Raw genomic sequence first — 18,963 nt, forward strand, 5'->3', positions numbered from 1 at the left:
GATCTTCTGTTTCTATGAATAAAGTCCTATAATGCGTGTATATATAAAAGGGAGGAAATAATTAAGTATTAATGTCTTTGCCCACATGAACTTTTGAGGCTATATACCTAATTATCTTTGGCCTTAATTAAGATATACATTTAATTACGTAGGGGGAATCAATTTTCTAGGAATCCATCCAATCTAACACCAACGATTTTAAAATTTCACCTTCACTCGTAAGTGAGAGGTTTTAGGTTCGGATCTCTCTAAATGCGAGTTTAAACCATATTATTGCTAGCTCATTGTGAGGCTAAGTTCACCCCATTCTCTTAATGTAGATAATATCACTTGTTCAAAACACCAAAGATTTTAAAATTCTCAACAAAACCACACTACTTATTTACTTATTATTGTTCTTATGTATTAAGATTTTAGAGGAAATTTTAACATAAATGGGTTAACGTCTTTCACTCAATCATATCGATATATAAAACTTCGATGTGACTAGAAGTTGAACCAAGCAACATAAGTCATATTTAATTTGGTTAATTTTTCTTTATATGAGATTTTTGTGTTGTTTACACGTCCTTCATATGGGACCACTACATAATCGGCCAAATGTGCAACCAATTCTACATCGGTCAAACAAAAGCACACTCAAGGCAATGTAGTAAACTTGGTACTTTAGGCAAGACAAGATAAAGACCAATTCCAACCCAATCTCACAACTAACCACACCGATAATGTCCTCTAACTTGCATCTTACTACATGCACAACACATCATGTGGCTAAAACCCTGGGCATTAAGTAAACATTTTCTACGGGATCCTTGTGTGAGTATTTTACACAAAAGTTCTTAGTATAACAAGAAGTAGAACCACATATTATAAGTTAGGGTGAATTGCTCATGTAGTCCTTGAATTATTATCTCATAAAAAATTATGTCCTAACAATTTTTTATGTAAAATAAGTCCTTAAATTCATTAAAAAATGCTAATTTCATCCCTACTATATATTCAAAGCTATTTTATCCAACTTTTCGTCAACTTAAGTCAAATGACACATTTTAGAGGGTAATACCGTCATTTTCCATATATAAACCCTTAACGTTCCATATAGATTGCAAATCTAACGTCTAATTAATCTTCCAAAGTTAACTCCATACCCTACTTCTTAATAAAAAATAAGTCCTTAAATTTATGAACTACCAATTTACGCTCCAAAGTGTATTACATGCAAGTCATGTGACTTAAATTAATGAAAATTAAATAAAGTAGCTTCAAATCTAATATTAAGGATGTAATTATCAGTTTCTTTTTATTTTTATTAATTTGAGGACTTATGTTACCGAAAATTAATTTAGGTTTCTAATTTTTACTGAAATGATAATTCAAAGATTAAATTGACAGTTGATCCTGTAAATTATATTTCATATTGTCAAATTTTCAATATGAGTTTTTGTATTGTTTAATTAGAGCAAGAAGCTATGTATTAGTGTGCAGCCCCATGAAACTCTACATGGATCTTTTGATATAGACCAGTTAACGATGCAAAATAATATAAAAACCTAGTTATTGAATTGTGATGTTTATATGGATCTTTTGATATAGACCAGTTAATGGTGCAAAATAATATAAAAACCTAGTTATTGAATTGTGATGTTTATGCGCATTTTGCCATTAAGAGTAAATTACATAAAACTACCTCAACTATTGAGTCAACCACAGTTTCATACCTCATCTTTAAAACATTTCATTGTCATACCTTATTTTACAAAATTGTTCAATGTCATACCTTTCGTCAGTTTGTCTCTCAATTCCTCCGTTAAATGCTGACGCGGCTTAAAGCTCGACCCACTCTCTATTAAAAAATTAATTAATTATTAAAAACTAAAAAAATAAAATTATTTAATAATTTTTTTAAATGGGGGACCCACCCTTACAATCCCTTCTCCGGTTCTTCCCTTGTCCCCCCAACCAAGGAGGCTTCCGGTGGTGCACTTTGCGGCGGGAAGAGTGGTGATGCCGGTGGATACGGCGCTGATGATGCAACTGGGGTGCTACGGGATGTTTGTTGGGTTGACTGATTCCTCCTCATATCGTTCGACGATCTAAAACCGTCGTCATCCTAACTATCCCACCGCCTATTATTCCCAGAACCATTTCCCTTGCCGTTTCCACCGCCGTCACCTTAGGCCAAAGGCAGCTTCTTTTTCTCAAACCCTAGGGCCTCCTTCACGACGAGTGGGTCCCTCCAAGGACGCCCCTCGGCTAGGGCTTGAATCCAACCCCAATACATGTTGGCGGCGTTGGTGTTGTACTTGGTGACGATATATGTCTCCTTAGGAACGTCGTAGCTGGTGATGAAGGCATTGAGCTGCTCATTGTCGCTGGCCTCCATTTTCTTGATCTGGATCTAAGACCACAAGTCTATGGTCACGGATCGGACGAACAAGATGTGGACGTCGAACCCGCGGTACCGGTGCTTGCCGAAGCACTCTAAGCACATGAAGACGTCGTACGAAACCGAAGCCCACTACAGGTTCTTTTAGGAGCCGTCCACGCGGATCTTGTTCCCCAGCTGCGATTGCAGGTCCCAGAGCTATCAAGATGTTGCCATTTTTTTCTCTAAGTCCGATCTAGGTCCTATCTAAATCGAATTGTACGAAAAATCGAATCAAAATTTGGAAAAATTAAATTCGAAAAAAAAGAAAAAGAAAAGAAAAGAAAATAAATTAATTGTGGAATGAATTGAAATGGGGAGGTGGGAGGAATGTGGGGAAGGAATGAATTGTGCAGGCGGTGATGCACTATCGGGACTCGGATGTGCTGGCAGAGGTGAGCTGCGGGTTGGGGGAGGCGATGGTCGGGTTGAATTTGAAGGATGAGAAGGTGGAGAGGTTTGAGAATGGGTCTGAGTGATGGAGTTAAAGGACTGTTTGGGTGGATTGGTGGGTTTAAGGGACTGTTTGGATGGGTTGTAGGCGTGGAGATGGAGGAAGAGAGGGCGGTGGTGGGGTGGTAAAGGAAGGTTAGGGGTGGGATCCCCGTTTAAAAAAAATTATTAGATAATTTTATTTTTTATTTTTAATATTTAATTAATTTGTTAATAGACAGTGGGTCCCGTCTCAAGCCACGTCAGTATTTAATGAAGGAATTGACAGACAAACTGACGGAAAGTATGACATTGCAATAAATTTGTAAGATAAGTTATGACATTGAAATGTTTTAAAGATGGGGTATGAAACTGTGGTTGACCTAATAGTTGAAATAATTTTATGTAATTTACCCTTAAATTAAAAGAATAATTTTTTTTTTAAACAAATGATAGTATTTACATTAAGAGGATGGAAAAATGAACTAAGCCTTACAATGAGCTTGCCCATAATAATGCAGTACGACTTTCCCTTTGGTTATAATCAAACCTAAAACATTTTACTTACAAATGAAGCGGAATATTGTTAGACCATAATACTATGTGAATTAAAAGAAGAATTAATTAAATCCCTAGTTTATGCATTTTTTTTGTTTTAAATTGATTTTTGAATTTTTAATCATTTCTCCGGTCAAATTTGTACAGCTCGGAGATAAGATTGTTTTTTATGAGTCGCTTCATCGTCATCCCTCAGGCCACTTCATCTTCATTCCTCAGCACTATGTGTTTTATCTGTCAGATTGTGACATCTGTAAGCTCTGACATATGGCAACTCTGAAAACTTATCAACAGTGAAAGCGCATTGCTAAGTGGAAATCCTGTTTTCGGATCGAAAGACAAACACAGTGAGGCTATTATAGCCCATTCAGTCCATCGTCTTGAGACAAACACATAATTAATTTTCACCGAATAATACTTGCATTTTAAGCGCTCAGGCACTAAGTTAATACAGTATTAACTATTCGTTTTTACTTTACATTGTATCTTACGATATACACGGTTCATTTTTATATTTTCATTGAAAAACCATTCATACGCAAATTCATTTAATTATTTTAATTTTTGTAGAAATGATGCTTGAATTAGAAACTAAATTAATGAATATTAGAATCACTAGATTACATTGAAGAATAGGTCAAAACAATTGATTTTAGTCCTGTGTTGTAAGGAAAATTTTGGTTTTCCTTCAATGTTTTTGGTAACTTAAATATACTTGGTATCATTATGTTTTTTTTGTGAGCCTTTAAATAAACTATTTATTTAAGGGCTTGCTCCTGTGGTCAAATTGAGAGTTTTTCACCGTGTGTGTTGGAGCATCCTTTCTTCAAAGATTAGAGAATTTGAGGTTTGATTCTTTGTGAGTTTTTAAGCTTGTAAGGATTGGCTGTATGAGAGGAAGTGATTATTGAGAGATTTTTTATTTGTCTAACAAACGAGAGGATAACTACATAACGAAGATCTAATATTTTGTATTTGTTTAGTGGAATGTCCATCAAATGCCTGGGGATGTAACAGTTACACCAAAGCACCGATGATGTGCTGACGCTCAGTGAGCAACATACTTATGATCATGCAAGCCATGATGAGTCAGGAATTGTGAGTGGCAGCTGCGATCACCGACAACCAGCAACAAACGTGGCCAGCAGCAGTGAGCATCGACTGCACCGATTGCAACAACATGCGGGGTACGTGGAATTGGCACTTGATAAAATTGGCACCCTCATGGCAGCGATGACAGACTGCAGCGGCAAACAGAAATAAATTCTGGGCACGTGGAGTTAGCCATTTTGAATGACCACCGACTAGATTCACCAGCCATATCAGTCGGTGTGGTTCCACCATTTTTGAGGAAATCAAATAGGAGAATGATATAGACTTGTCTTATAAGACAAATCCTTTAAAAAAGCTAATTCAAGTTGACTCTGAAAAGTGGATAAAAGCCATGCAATCTGAGCTAACTTCGATGAAGGACAATAAAGTACAGGAATTAGTAGAACAAAAGGAGGAAAGAAACCAATAAGGTGTAAGTGGGTATTCAAGAAGAAGGATTCGAATGGAAATGTCGATTACAAGGAAACATTCAGCCATGTGTCTACCAATGATGCATTTAGGGTGATCAAGGCGATTGGTGCTCATTACGATTTAATTTTACACCAAATAGACGTTAAAACTGCATTATTAAATGGTGATTTAGAAGAAAAAATATATATAAGACAGCTGGAAGAGTTTATAGAAGAAGGAAAGGAGAAACTAATGTGAAAATTGAAGAAATCTATCTACGGTCTCAAGCAAGCATCGAGATAGTGGTATTTAAAGTTTTAGAGGGTGGTGAAAGAGTATGGTTTCATTGAAAATCCCTCTGATGCTTGCATTTACATGAAGATTAGTGGGAGCAATTTTATTATACTTGTTCTTTATGTGGACGACATTCTCCTTGCCACAAATATTGCATGTTTGTTAGATGAAACTAAGTCATTCCTGCAGAAGAATTTCGAAATGAAGGACCTTGGGGAAGCAACATATGTCCTTGGAATTGAATTAAAGGAGATAGAAGGAGAGGATTACTAGGGTTGTCACAAAAAGGATATATCAAAAAGGTTCTTAAAAGGTTCAACATGTCTTCTTGTGGGACCACAGAAATGCCGGTCTCAAAGGGTGATAAACTAAGCAAGTCGTAGTGCCCTAAAACTGATTTAGAGAAGAAAAACATGGAGGAAAGACCATATGCTTCTCTTGTTGGAAGCTTGATGTATGCACAATTGTGCACACGACTTGATCTTGCCTTCACGATAAGTGTACTTGGTAGATTTCAATCTTGTGCGGGTGATGCTTACTGGAACGTAGCAAAAAAAGTTTTAAGATATCTTTAGAAGGCCAAAGAACACATATTGGTTTATAGAAGCGCATATAATCTTATATTGGAGGGTTACAATGACTCAGACTTTCGCTGGGTGTCCAGATGATCTTAAGTCCACATCAGGGTTTGTTTTCACAATTTCAGGTGGTGCTATTTCATAGAGAAGTATAAAGTAAGCAAAAATGGTAGCTTCAACCATGGTGGTTGAGTATCTTTCTTGTTTGTGAAGCCACTGATCAAGCTATTTGATTGAAAAATTTCATCTCAGGTCTAAAAGTGGTTGATTCAATTTCAAGACCGATTTATCTTTTCTGTGACAATAATGCAGCCATATTCTTCACCAAGAATAACAAAAGATACTGGGGCTATGTTTACTGAACACTTGTACAAGACTATACCAGTTTTAGTTTTCAAGAAGCATGCCACAAAGATGAGAGTTTTGGCAAGTTTCGATGCAGCTGACTAGTGGAAGCTAAGTATTATTTAAAGAATTTTCTTGTTTTCTAGTTGCCAAGTTTGTTTATTTATCGTATTCAAAGATTTCTAAGGATTCTTGACTAACAAAGTTGAAACTGTGAGCTTGTCAAAGTTTTCCCTTAAATATGCAGTTTAGTTGAGAATGTTTGTATATGTTTTATATGCATAATGGTATGACAATCTGTGCAATTGTTATCTAGATTAACAACCATTAAGATGAATTGTTTTTTCAATTCGAAAGAGGACCATGTATTGAGATGATGATGAATACATATGTAGACTTTTTTCAATACAATAATTTTCATATCTTGTTGGGGTTTAATGAGTTGGCCAACTTTGTAAATGTGATTATTGGGATATTATTCAAGTTAAAGAATATGTTACCCTTTAGTCCTTTACAGATGTTGGTTAATGACCTAAGCCTGGAATCATGATTTGTGTCAATATTGATCTCGTGGCCATTTAAGAAGAATCTCGCTTTAAGGTTAGCAATAGTTAACCAAGTGTAGCTCTAGTGAGAGAATGTAAGTTTTGAAGAGATCTATACACTTGGTTAGCACTTGTTATTCACGTGGGAATATTAGAGATCTACATTGACAATGTTTGTGAGTTGATAAGGAATATGTATATAAGGATTCATTAGCTTGAACACTCATGATATTTCTAGAAGTCTTTCTAGCTAATATGAATAAAGGAATTCACAGTGATGAGGTTAAGATCAATCAGGATTACTCAATGGGAACACTAGTAAAAAAAATAGGTTGCGCGACGACATTTTGCACGATGAACAAACATTCGTCACACAAGACGCACTTGCGCGACAAAAAAAAACTTCGTTGCGCGACGAACAAACATTCGTTGCACAAGACGCACTTGCGGGACAAAAAAAAACTTCGTTGCGCAAAATAGAAAAATAGAGAAAATAAATAAATTAAACTTGTGCGACGAAAATTTCGTCGCGCTAAGTATTCTTGTGCGACGAATATTTTTTGTCATCGCTTAAAGTCAGCAAGAAAACGTGGATAATTTAATTTGGCGGGAAAAACTTGCGCGACGAAATGTTACTTTTGTGCCACAAATATTTGTCGCGCAAGTGCCACCAACTTTTCACCTTCCAATACTTCTAAATCAGGTAAATCAAAGGCTATTTAATGCAGATGTTTGCGCGACAAAGAGTTCGTCGCGCAAAGATCCTAACTTTGCTAGAAATAGGCGCTTCTACTGTCATTTTCTTCACAATTTTGTTCATGCTGAGATGGCGGATAAAAACAACAACGAGAGTGTGCGCAAGGCTGACGCGCATGATATGAGAGAACATTTTGCGTTTGCTCGTGCAATTGCTGCAGCTATGAGAAATAATTGCCCCACTGCTAAGTGGCGTTCTGGAAAGATGTGCCGAGAAATGTGAAAAAGCTTGTGATGGATGAACTATTAGTAAGTATATTATTGATGGATCAATAATTTAGTTTGCGAAATTTTTAGTTATATGTTGGAATTAATTATATGTATATATGTGTAACAGCATAAGTATGTTTTTGATGATGAACCGAAAGAACAACTAATGAAGTTGCTGGAGGATGCGTTGGAGGAAGGTTACAATATGTGGTGTTATGAGGTTTTGCGGAATGGAGCAGGATCATCCAAATAGTAGTTTAAAGTTTATGTTTTGTACGACAATTTTAAATTTAAGGTTTTTTTTTTCTAATTTATGTATTTGGACTTAATTAGGTTTGAATTCTTGTTCGGTTTTTTTTTTTTTTTTTTTTTCTGAGACTAAAGTAAGCACCCTGGCTATGGTTTATATGTGTTTTTAATCTTTAATGAATATCGTACTTATGCTGAAAATAATTGTATGGATGAAGACATAAATTATTTGTAGAATAAATATTTAAGGTATTTACTATTTTTAGAATAATATATTAGGTATTAATTATTTATAGAATAAATATTTAAAGTATTAATTAATTTAACAATAAATATTTAAGGTATTAAATCGTTTGTGAATATTTGTTTGTAATTACAAAGTTTACGTAAACATAGATATCTATGTTTACGTAAACTTTGTAATTACAATTATTTTATTCTATTCGTCGCTCAATATATTGCGTGACGATAATTCGTCGCGCAACTACACCTTGTGCGACGAATACATGTGTTTGTCGCGCTGTTCGCTATCTGAATGCGTTCAAACCTTCCAATTTATTGCTCATTAATGACGCATTTTGAGCGACGGCTTATAGTTTTGCGCGACGACTATTTCGTCGCGCAAAGTTGTCCTAATGCTATATAAACACAGTTTCAGAGTCGAAGTTTTCAAATTTTTTTTGTTTAAAAAAGAATGGCCGATTTTGGGGAAGGTTATGGGAAAAAGAAAGTTGTAGTGCGAGTAGAGAGGTACCGACGGAAGCAAGTGCCGTACTTTGAAGGCAAAATTTTGGCTGATGAGGGAGGATTAAAGTTGATGAGGGTTGTTTTTTTTATTTTTATTTTTTTAAATAAGATTTTGTGGACTTTATGTTGAATTTAATGAATAAGTATATGTTATGTGGATGAGTATTAATATTTGCAGTAATTATAATTTTTATTTGGGATCGTAAATTAGTTTTGTTAATTAATTTAATGTTTAATTAGGTTTGAGTTTTTGATTTATAATAAAATAAAAATTTACAGTACATACAAATAAAGAAGGAAAACATAAAAAAAAAAAAAAAAAAAATATATATATATATATATATATATATATTTCTAGCACGACGAACGTCTTCTTTCGTCGCGCAAATAATATTTGAGCGACGAATACAGATGTTCATTACGCAAGAAATATTTACACGATGAAAAAGTTTTCTTCGTCACTCAAAGGTTCATTGTGCGACTAACATATTATTCGTCGCGCAAAATTGTTCGTCTTTTTTTATCTGAAATCAGCCTTGTGCAGAGGCAAACTGCAAAAAATTTGCAGATTGTGCCTCTGCTGACACACCCCGTCCCGAAGGAGGGCATGCTGGCCGTCACGTGAGAGTGACGTAACCATTTACACAGTTCGGAAGCTTTAAAAATACAATTATTAAGATGAAACACTCGAGGGTGAGTCCTACTCACAGTAGAAAATATCGATAATATCGGCGAAATATCGCCGATATTATCGTTTTTTTGGGACCCCGATATTTTAGTAACTATCCAACTTGTTTTCGGCAGAATATCGCGATATTATCGATAATATCGATAATATCGCGATATTTTCGAAACTATCGCGATATTTGGTATGGACTCATCGGAGAACACGGCCGGAGCAAATAATCCGAAACCCTAAATCCCCAAATGCTAAATCAAAGCAAATGAACTGAATCTACAATACAGGATTCCGAGAAGAACGATTTCAGTACAAAAATCAACATGTTTACAAGCCGAGAAGAACGATTTCAGTACAAAATTCAAAGCAAATGAACCGATTCCCTAAATCCCCAAATTCGGATTCAAAGCAACTGAACTGAATCCCTAATTCCTAAATCCCTAAAATCTATTTCAGTACAAAAATCAAGCAACATGCAGATAAATCGCAATCTGTACAAAAATAGAAACCCTAATTCCTAAATCCCTAAAATCAATTTCAGTACAACAAAGGTGCAACATGCAGAAAAATTGAAATCTGTACAAAAATTTAAAGTAATAGAGGGGAAGAAGAGAAGTAGGAGCCTGGAACATCGTCTTCCTCACGAATCCAAGACGGCTGGGACAAGTTCGTGCTCCTCAGTGGTGTCGACGGCTTGGACTATGGAGACAGAGGGAGACACGGAGACACGGAGACACGGACGGTTATGGAGTGGTGTCGACGGCTGGGTTTAGGGCGGGTGAGATGGGAGGAGCAGAGGGAGACAGGGAGACACGGAGACACGGACGAGGAGGATCGAGATTCGAGAGATGATGTCTCTGTGTGTGTGTGGAAGAACTGGAGAAAGGGGAAGGGAGGGAGAAGACTGAGAACTTCTCGGTGAGAACGAAGGCTCAGACCGACCTCAGAGAGAGAAGAGAGAAGAGAGAGACTGAGAGGATTCGAGAATATGGTAGTGGAGTGGGAAATGAAAGATAGAGAGAGAGACCTCCGTGTGTGGTGTACGTGTGTGGTGTGCGTGTGTGGTGTGGTGGGGGGGGTCTCGAAGTGTGTGTGTGGTGGAGTGTGAGTTCTTCAGTCTTTTTGACTGTCTGAGTGATGGTGTCTAAGAAAAAAAAGCATCCAATGCTCCAAATTATTCAAAACCAAATCATTCCAAACCTATGTCTACCTCTCTGATCCAATGATCCAAAGAACTTTTTGCAATTTCAGAACATGCACAACAAATACTACTGCTTTAATAATGAAAGCGTGTGACAGTCTTTCACATGCAAAACAGTGTCAATGTCTGTTATATACTTACATTCTTTCATCATCAGAGGCATTCACCGAATTTTAACTTACATTCTTCTTCCCATACCATTTTCAAAACCATTCCAGATCCTTTCCAAAGCCAAGCAACACAAAGGCTTCCATATTTAAGGTAAGTTTACAAACTTAAATTTATATTATTGTAATTTATACAAAAACAAATAAATTTGTGTGCACTCGTATGTTAATTTTTTTAAGTAATTACTTGCATGTTAATTATGTTAATTTTTGTAAGTAATTAAGTAATGTTAATATTAATTGTTTTAAGTAATTAAGTAATGTTGTATAATTATTCCCTAGGATAATTTTAATATGTTTAATGTTATTTATTATTTTATTTTCCTTACCATTTTCAAAGTCATTCCAGATCCATTCCAAAGCTTGAACACAAAGGCTTCAATATTTAAGGTAAGTTTACAAACTTAAATTTATATTATTGTAATTTATACAACAACAAATAAATTTGTGTGGACTCGTATGTGAATCTTTTTAAGTAATTAATACTTGCATGTTAATTTTTGTAAGCAATTAAGTAATGTTAATATTAATTGTTTTAAGTAATTAAGTAATGTTGTATAATTATTCCCTAGGATAATTTTAATATGTTTAATATTATTTATTATTTTATTTCTCTTACCATCTTCATTATCAAATTGGATTATTATTCATTAATATTAGGTTTTTTTATTATCAAATTGGATTATTATTCTTTAATATTAGATTTTTTTATTATCAAATTGGATTATTATTCTTTTATATTAGGTTTTTTTATTATCAAATTGGATTATTATTCTTTTATATTAGGAATTTTTTTTATCAAATTGGTGGATTATTCATTAAATTTGATTATTATCAAATTGGATTATTATTCATCACCATGTTTTATATTAGGATAATTTTTTTATCAAATTGGTGGATTATTCATTAAATTGGATTATTATCAAATTGGATTATTATTCATCACCATGTTTTATATTAGGATAATTTTTTTTATCAAATTGGTGGATTATTCATTAAATTTGATTATTATCAAATTGGATTATTATTCATCACCATGTTTTATATTAGGATAATTTTTTTATCAAATTGGTGGATTATTCATTAAATTGGATTATTATCAAATTGGATTATTATTCATCACCATGTTTTATATTAGGATAATTTTTTTATCAAATTGGTGGATTATTCATTAAATTGGATTATTATCAAATTGGATTATTATTATCAAATTGGATTATTATTCATCACCATGTTTTAATTTAGGATAATTTTTTTTATCAAATTGGTGGATTATTCATTAAATTGGATTATTATCAAATTGGATTATTATTATCAAATTGGATTATTATTCATCACCATGTTTTAATTTAGGAATTTTTTTTTATCAAATTGGTGGATTATTCATTAAATTGGATTATTATCAAATTGGATTATTATTATCAAATTGGATTATTATTCATCACCATGTTTTATATTAGGATTTTTTTTTATCAAATTGGATTATTATTCATTAAATTGAATTATTATCAAATTGGATTATTATTCATTAATATTAGGTTTTATTATTCCATATTATTTGTATAATTACTTAACTTTTTACAATCATTTTCTTTACTTTGTATTTAATTCTTCTGTAGAATAACTTTATTATTTAGGTTCTCTTATTTTTATCAAAAAATAATTGTCTAATTTTAATGAAAAATAAATATAGGTACATTTAAGATGTCAAGTAAACGTGATCCAGCTTGGGAACATGGAGACCCAATAGACGGAAACAAACATGGCACAATTTGCAAATATTGTGGTCGGGTAATGAAGAGTGGCGGAGTGACACGACTGAAGTATCATCTTAGTGGATTAGATCCATCAAAAAATGTCCAACGATGCGATAATGTCCCCCCAGAAGTGAAGGCATTCATCAGCACATTATTAAAAAATAAAAAACAGCAGAAGGAAAAGATGACACAAGGAATGGAAAATATTCGAGCTGAGCTACGGGGAGAAGTCTATGGCCAAGCGGTTGACAGTGATGATGATGACGATGAGGACGAATGTGATGATGACATGGGACCTGAAGAACGACGCAGTTTGAAACAAGCATTACGTGCCTCCAAACAGTCAGCATGGGAAAGAGAAAACCTTCATAAAATTCCTAATAGGGGACAAGGTTCCGGGACAAGTGGTGGTGCACAAATGAGACGGGGAGGCAGTCTTAGAGAATCACAACCAACACCACCAATAGCCCCAAGTTTATATAAGTCATCCAACGCACGTCAAAAGAGTGTTTGGAGTTATTTCAAGGGAGGTAATGTGAAGGAGGGAATGGGGCGTCTAATTAGCAAGTTCTTTATCTATGAAAATGTCCCTGCTGCGAAGGCTTCATCACATCATTTCAAAAATATGGTAGTGGGATGTCAACAGGCCGGTGTTGGAGTACAACCTCCCACTCCCTATGAGATAAGAAACAAATATTTGGATATGGAGTATAAAGACATTGGCGAGTATGTTAACAAGTTGAGGTCAAAGTGGGAAACTAATGGTTGCACAATCATGTGTGACGGATGGACCTGCCCGACCAGATTATCTATCATCAACTTCATGGTATATTCCAAGGGCAAGACAATTTTTTTGAAGTCTGTTGATGCTTCAGACCATATAAAGAATTACAAATATATTTACAAATTATTGAGGGATGTAATCATGGAGGTGGGAGAGCATAATGTTGTCCAAGTCGTGACCGACAACGGTTCTGCATTTGTCAAAGCTGGAAAAAAGTTAATGAAGCATCATAATGTGTTTTGGACATCATGTGCAGCACATTGTATTGATCTTATGTTTGAGGCAATGGGGAAGAGAGAGAATGTTGCTACTGTGGTCAAAAGAGCTAGAACGATCACTAATTATATTTACAATCACGGTTGGTTGTTGGCAAAGATGCGTGAATTTTGCAGAGGAGAAATTATTCGTCCAGCTACCACTTGATTCGCCACCAACTATATTGCATTAAACAGCCTACTCAAGAAGAAAGCAGGGTTGAAGCAACTATTCACCAGTGATGATTGGGCCAACCACAATTTTAGCCGCTCAAATACAGGTCGTTTGGTGGAAAGTATAGTGCTTGATCATGCTTTTTGGAGTCAAACAGAACATTTGTGTCAAGTGTTTGAACCTCTTTACAAAGTTTTACGGATCGTTGACACAGAAGTGTATCCTACTATGGGGGCTGTATATGAGTTGATGCGTGTAGTGAAGGATGAATTGGAAAGAAAACATGGTGCAAGGTGGGTCGTAAAAATAATTGAAGACCGATGGTATAAAACATTATACCACGATTTGCATGCAGCAGGTATAAATTATGTCATAATTTGCAATTCATTTCTTTAGTTGCATAAGTATTATTTATCTTATTAGAGTATGTGTTTCTTTGAACAGCATATTATTTGAATCCCCGATACCAATACAGACCCGGTGTTGGAGATGATGGTACCCTTATACGTGTTGTACATAATGTATACTCTAAATTAGACCCTGCATCACCAGCAGTTGGCCAATTTGGAAATGAGGTACACAATTACTTAAATTATAATAATTACTTTGTTGGATTAAACTAACACAATTTATTGTATTCAGCTAACATGGTTTAAAGATGCAAGAAGAACATTTGGAGAACCAACATCAGTTGCTGCTCGAACAAATATGTCTCCTAGTGAGTATAAACATATTTCACTATAAGTTTATAATAGAATTTGTTGGAGTTATTAGGCTTATCAACATTATTTTTCATTGTAGCTGAATGGTGGATCATGTATGGGACCGATGCACCAACTGTGAGAAAGTTAGCAATAAAAGTATTATCACAAACAGCTTCCTCATCAGCTTGTGAAAGAAATTGGAGCACATTTGCACTCATCCATACAAAGCAAAGAAATAAGTTGGCTCATAGTAGCTTGGAAAAATTAGTTTATTGCTACTACAACATGAAGCTTCAAATTCGAGATAAGGAAGCAGAAATCGATCATGTCGACCGTGGTGACCCACTAGATGTGTTTGATATTGTTGGTGAAGATGATGATACGGAGGGTAACCAACTTTTTCAATGGATTAGACCTCTTCATTTAGATGATGATGAAGGCAACCCAGCTCCCAGAGTTGCTGAAGAAGCACGTAATGAAGGGATAAATGTAGAAAGAGTATTAGAGGAGGAGGTGGGATCTAGCAGCGCTGACTCTTTCGAAGAACTTTTGCACCCAATGCCAAGCAACACTGGAATTCCACCTTTTTCCAATCCTACACAACCACAACATCGTGCTGATACTAATGATAGCTCTAGTACAAGATCAGGAGACTCACCTACCACCGGAGGTGGGAATGATGAAGGAAATAGTGGAGCTGGAGGTAGTGGTGGTGGATATGGAAACTATTATGGACCACCACCTCCCGGATATATGAGCCCCTTCACTGGTGAGGCAAACTTCACGCATGCAACACAAGATGATGACCATGGCAGTAGGCGGGCAGGACCAGGAATTGGTGCCATAGGGAAGGACTATACTCGCAGAGAAAGAGGCAAAGGGATTTTGTCAAGTCAAGAAGATGACTCGTTATCTAGAACTTCAGACTCTTTTGGATTGGGAAGTAGTAACTATGGTTATACTCATAACCAACCATTTCCCTACCCTTTATATCCCATTCCTGTTGGGATGGAATCGAGCGACTCATGGAATCAATCCCAGCCTCAATCTTCAAATGATTTTTCTTATGGACAACCTCAACCAATCTCGGATCCATATGGGTGGCATATTAACAATTACATGCAAAACTATTTTGGGGATTTATCATTTGATAACTACTTTTCACAATACACTCATTCTACACATAGAGATGATGAAGATAGTGACAAATTTGAACCTCATAGGAACTCTATGTGGTACTAAAGTGTAAAATATTGTACTAATTCATTATATATAAATGATTATGGTGTGTTTAGACTTCTTTCATTAATTACTACATATTTTCTACACTCATAATGTTTGTCAGATCGCTATATAATCAACTTGATAATGTTAAATCCATCGTGCAATGCATTTCCTTCCAATTTTTTGTGATAAACTAATAGATAATTGACTAAATAAACATCCTACAAAGTTTCAATACAAATTTCCAAGTTTTTCTTACAATTTCCGTGGTTTCCATGTAATTTTTATCGATATCGATATTTTACCGATATTTCCATCGATATTTCCGTGTTTTCGGACTACCGATATTTCCGATATCACCGATATTTTCTTCCTTGGTCCTACTTTTGTGAATTCTGTCAGAACACCGTTGGATTCCTCGTGTCCACCAAAGCTCTGCTATCTAGAACCTGGAGGGGCGCAAAACAAAATTGAGTGGGTCAGTAAAACAAAGGTTTTCGAAAACATTTCATTTAAAATATTTCTAACCCCTCGCCGTAAAACCTGTATACTTTCCCAGAAAAAAAGTATATAAACATATATATATCATCAAAAGCTCAAATCACAATCCTTCAACGCTTTTCAGAAAGAATATGCCATGCCATGCCATATGCCAAAATATAATATGAATGCATCAATATAAATCAGGTGAAATAATAAATCAACCGGAGACCCTATAGTGGTCCTGTACGGCTGATTCTATAGCTCAATATCCCATCCAGCCGGAGTCACCAACTGTGACCTGTACGGCCCTGCCGGAGTCACCAACTGTGACCTGTACGGCACTACACTGCACATAAGTCGGAACTACCTATAGTAGTCTGTACGACTAAGATGGTGAAATAATACGCTCTAGTGCTTCTCTCATCAATCATCTGTTCACATAATCTAAAGTCACCTACCAGTTGGAACCCCTCTAATGGTCTGTACGACTGGCATGTCGGAACCACCTCTAGTGGTCTGTACGACTAGCATCTACTTGGATCCAAGGTGAGCGTGTGATGCAGGGTGAATAACATAAGCACTAACACCGAGGGTGCAGGTTGTGAGCTCTCAACACAATTCACATCATCAATAAATCACATGAACAACATAAACCTCACCTGATACTCACATGTGTGTCCACATCACCATTTCACATATATGCATCATATACCAAATCATATAATTCATAATATGCATGCATGGCATTTTAAAACGTACTTTCATTTAAACTCAATTTCTGGGAAAAATATCAATAGTATATAGGTATAAACAGAAATACTGCCCACTCACTTGGAGTTCGCCCAACAACTCCCTAGCACCACACATCAATGCGTCATGACGATCGGCGCCTAGAACAATAATCAAATCCAACATCAGAAATCATATCGATAGAATATATAACTTATATAAAACACGTCACTACGTAGTTCGATCCGGAAGATCTGCAACTCAGATTTCAAATCCATAACTTCCAAAGGTTCACAATATACCTCTAGGACAACATCCTAAAATTTCATTACCATCCAACGGTCGGATCTTCGTCAATTGTCAAAATCAAGTGACGGTTAACATTCTATTTTATGAACTTACAACTCCAATTCCGAAAGATCCGTAAATCGGATTCCCGATCCGTAAGTTCCTATGATCCTCAAATATTACGTATTACAACGTATCAAAGTTTGGTGACGATCCGACGGTCGGATCGTCAATTCACATTTTCACCTAACCACGAATCGAAACGAACTTAGGTTCAATTACTCAATTTACGTCCATCAAATATCAAAACTGAACCTAGAACCTTAAAAACATGCTAAGAATGACATTGGTGGGCCATTGGCCACGCGCCGCCACACAGGCCGCCGCGGGTGGCGGTTGGCCACCCCGGCTCGCCGGAAAATCCAACTATTTCCAAAAATTCTCAACAAATACAGAATTGAAGATCTCAATTAGTAGAGTAAACTTTATACCTGAGGCCAAGGCCAATTTGGCCTGGAAACACTTCAATTTCACCAAAATCCGTGCGGACCCTAGAATTGGGTGAGTTCCAATTCGTCTTCAAATCAACTCCGCCGTCCCAACCAATGCTTGGGCTTTGTTATAGGCCTCAAGAGAAGTGTATGGGTGGTGGCAATTGAAAGAAATTGCTTCGGGATTGGGCGAATTTTGAACAAAAAGTCGCGGCACCCGTGTGGGTGTTCTTTGCGAAATCACCACGAAATTCATTGATTGTTGGGTCAATTAGGATGCTAGGATGTCTTGCAGGTGTTTGGGGTTGATGGGAGGTTGAAGAAGACCAGAAATTTGGACGGAAAACCGTCGGAAAATGGCATTGCGGGAGCAGGTCGCTGCGCGAGTCATAGGTTGAAAACCCATCTCTGTTCTTCTTCCTCCGCTTCTCGCCCTCTCTCCTTTCCTCCTTTCCCCTGTTCCGATTGGCCATCCTCTCCATCTCTCTTCTCCTGATTCGTCCCCTCCTTCTTCTTTCAGATTGGGCAGTTTTGCCCAATCCCATTTTTTTTTTCCTTTCTTCTTTCTTCCCGACTGCCCAATCGTCATTCTTCTTCTTCTTCTTCTTACGCGCACACACACACAAACCTTCTTCTCTCATCCTAGCCATCCATTTAATTCTTCATTAAATCTGGGCCATCCAAATTTTAATAATAAAATTTATAAAATGCTCAAACTTCAAACTTGAAAATCTTTTTCGTTATAACTCCAAATAACGAACCGTCAGCGCCTACACGTCCGTAGCGACGAGTACTATGAGGATATGTCAAGAAAATAAATCTTAGATGGCACGACACAACGATTAACCTCGAATAATGCGCGTGCCTCAAAGGGCATTTTTGTAAAATCCTTTATTAAAACTTTAAAATTCTTAAAATCAGGGACGGGCTGTCACAATCTACCCACCTTAAAAAATTTCGTGCTCGAAATTTACACAATCTTTACAATCCATCGATATCCATAAAACAATCTGGAACACATCCCTCTCATTCGATCTTTTGTCTCCCAAGTAGTTTCTTCTGCTGAATGATTCCTCAATAAAACTTTTACCAAGTACACTGTTTTATTTCTCAGGACTTCCTCTTTCTATTCCAAAATAATCATGGGTTCCTCATTATAAGTCAAATCCGGATTAATCTTTAAGGGCTGAACCGGAATCATACACGACAAATCTGCTACTTTGTAACGAAGCATCAAAACATGAACTACACTATACACCTTATCCAATCCCGAAGGTACTCAAACTTGAAAGTATTTCACCGATTCCTTCAATAGTCAAAGACGGCCTGATGTACTTAGGATTTAACTTGTCTTCCATTTTGACCTGAACCGCACCTTTCCAAGG

General features: G+C 36.0%; 2 protein-coding genes across 3 annotated transcripts; both read left to right on the forward strand.

Annotated features, from left to right (window-relative positions):
- The first annotated feature begins 10,401 nt into the window (after window positions 1–10,401).
- On the forward strand, window positions 10,402–13,803 carry LOC126624503 (uncharacterized). The gene is made up of 3 exons (XM_050293570.1): window positions 10,402–10,783; window positions 11,030–11,079; window positions 12,383–13,803. Exon 3 carries the CDS (start codon window positions 12,394–12,396, stop codon window positions 13,651–13,653), a length of 1,260 nt encoding a protein of 419 aa, XP_050149527.1. The 5' UTR covers window positions 10,402–10,783; window positions 11,030–11,079; window positions 12,383–12,393; the 3' UTR covers window positions 13,654–13,803.
- A 26-nt stretch (window positions 13,804–13,829) lies between these two features.
- On the forward strand, window positions 13,830–15,971 carry LOC126624501 (uncharacterized). Of its 2 annotated transcripts, XM_050293568.1 has the most exons (4): window positions 13,830–14,017; window positions 14,104–14,234; window positions 14,302–14,377; window positions 14,461–15,971. In XM_050293568.1, the coding sequence occupies exons 1-4, from the start codon at window positions 13,888–13,890 to the stop codon at window positions 15,603–15,605; spliced, it is 1,482 nt and encodes a 493-aa protein (XP_050149525.1). In that variant the 5' UTR covers window positions 13,830–13,887; the 3' UTR covers window positions 15,606–15,971. The 2 variants fall into 2 exon arrangements, with proteins under 2 accessions (XP_050149525.1, XP_050149526.1); XM_050293569.1 differs by lacking the exon at window positions 14,104–14,234 and having other exon boundaries at window positions 13,924–14,017.
- Window positions 15,972–18,963: the final 2,992 nt, after the last annotated feature.

Source organism: Malus sylvestris, chromosome 5 (genome assembly GCF_916048215.2).
Source record: "Malus sylvestris chromosome 5, drMalSylv7.2, whole genome shotgun sequence".
NCBI lineage: Eukaryota > Viridiplantae > Streptophyta > Magnoliopsida > Rosales > Rosaceae > Malus > Malus sylvestris.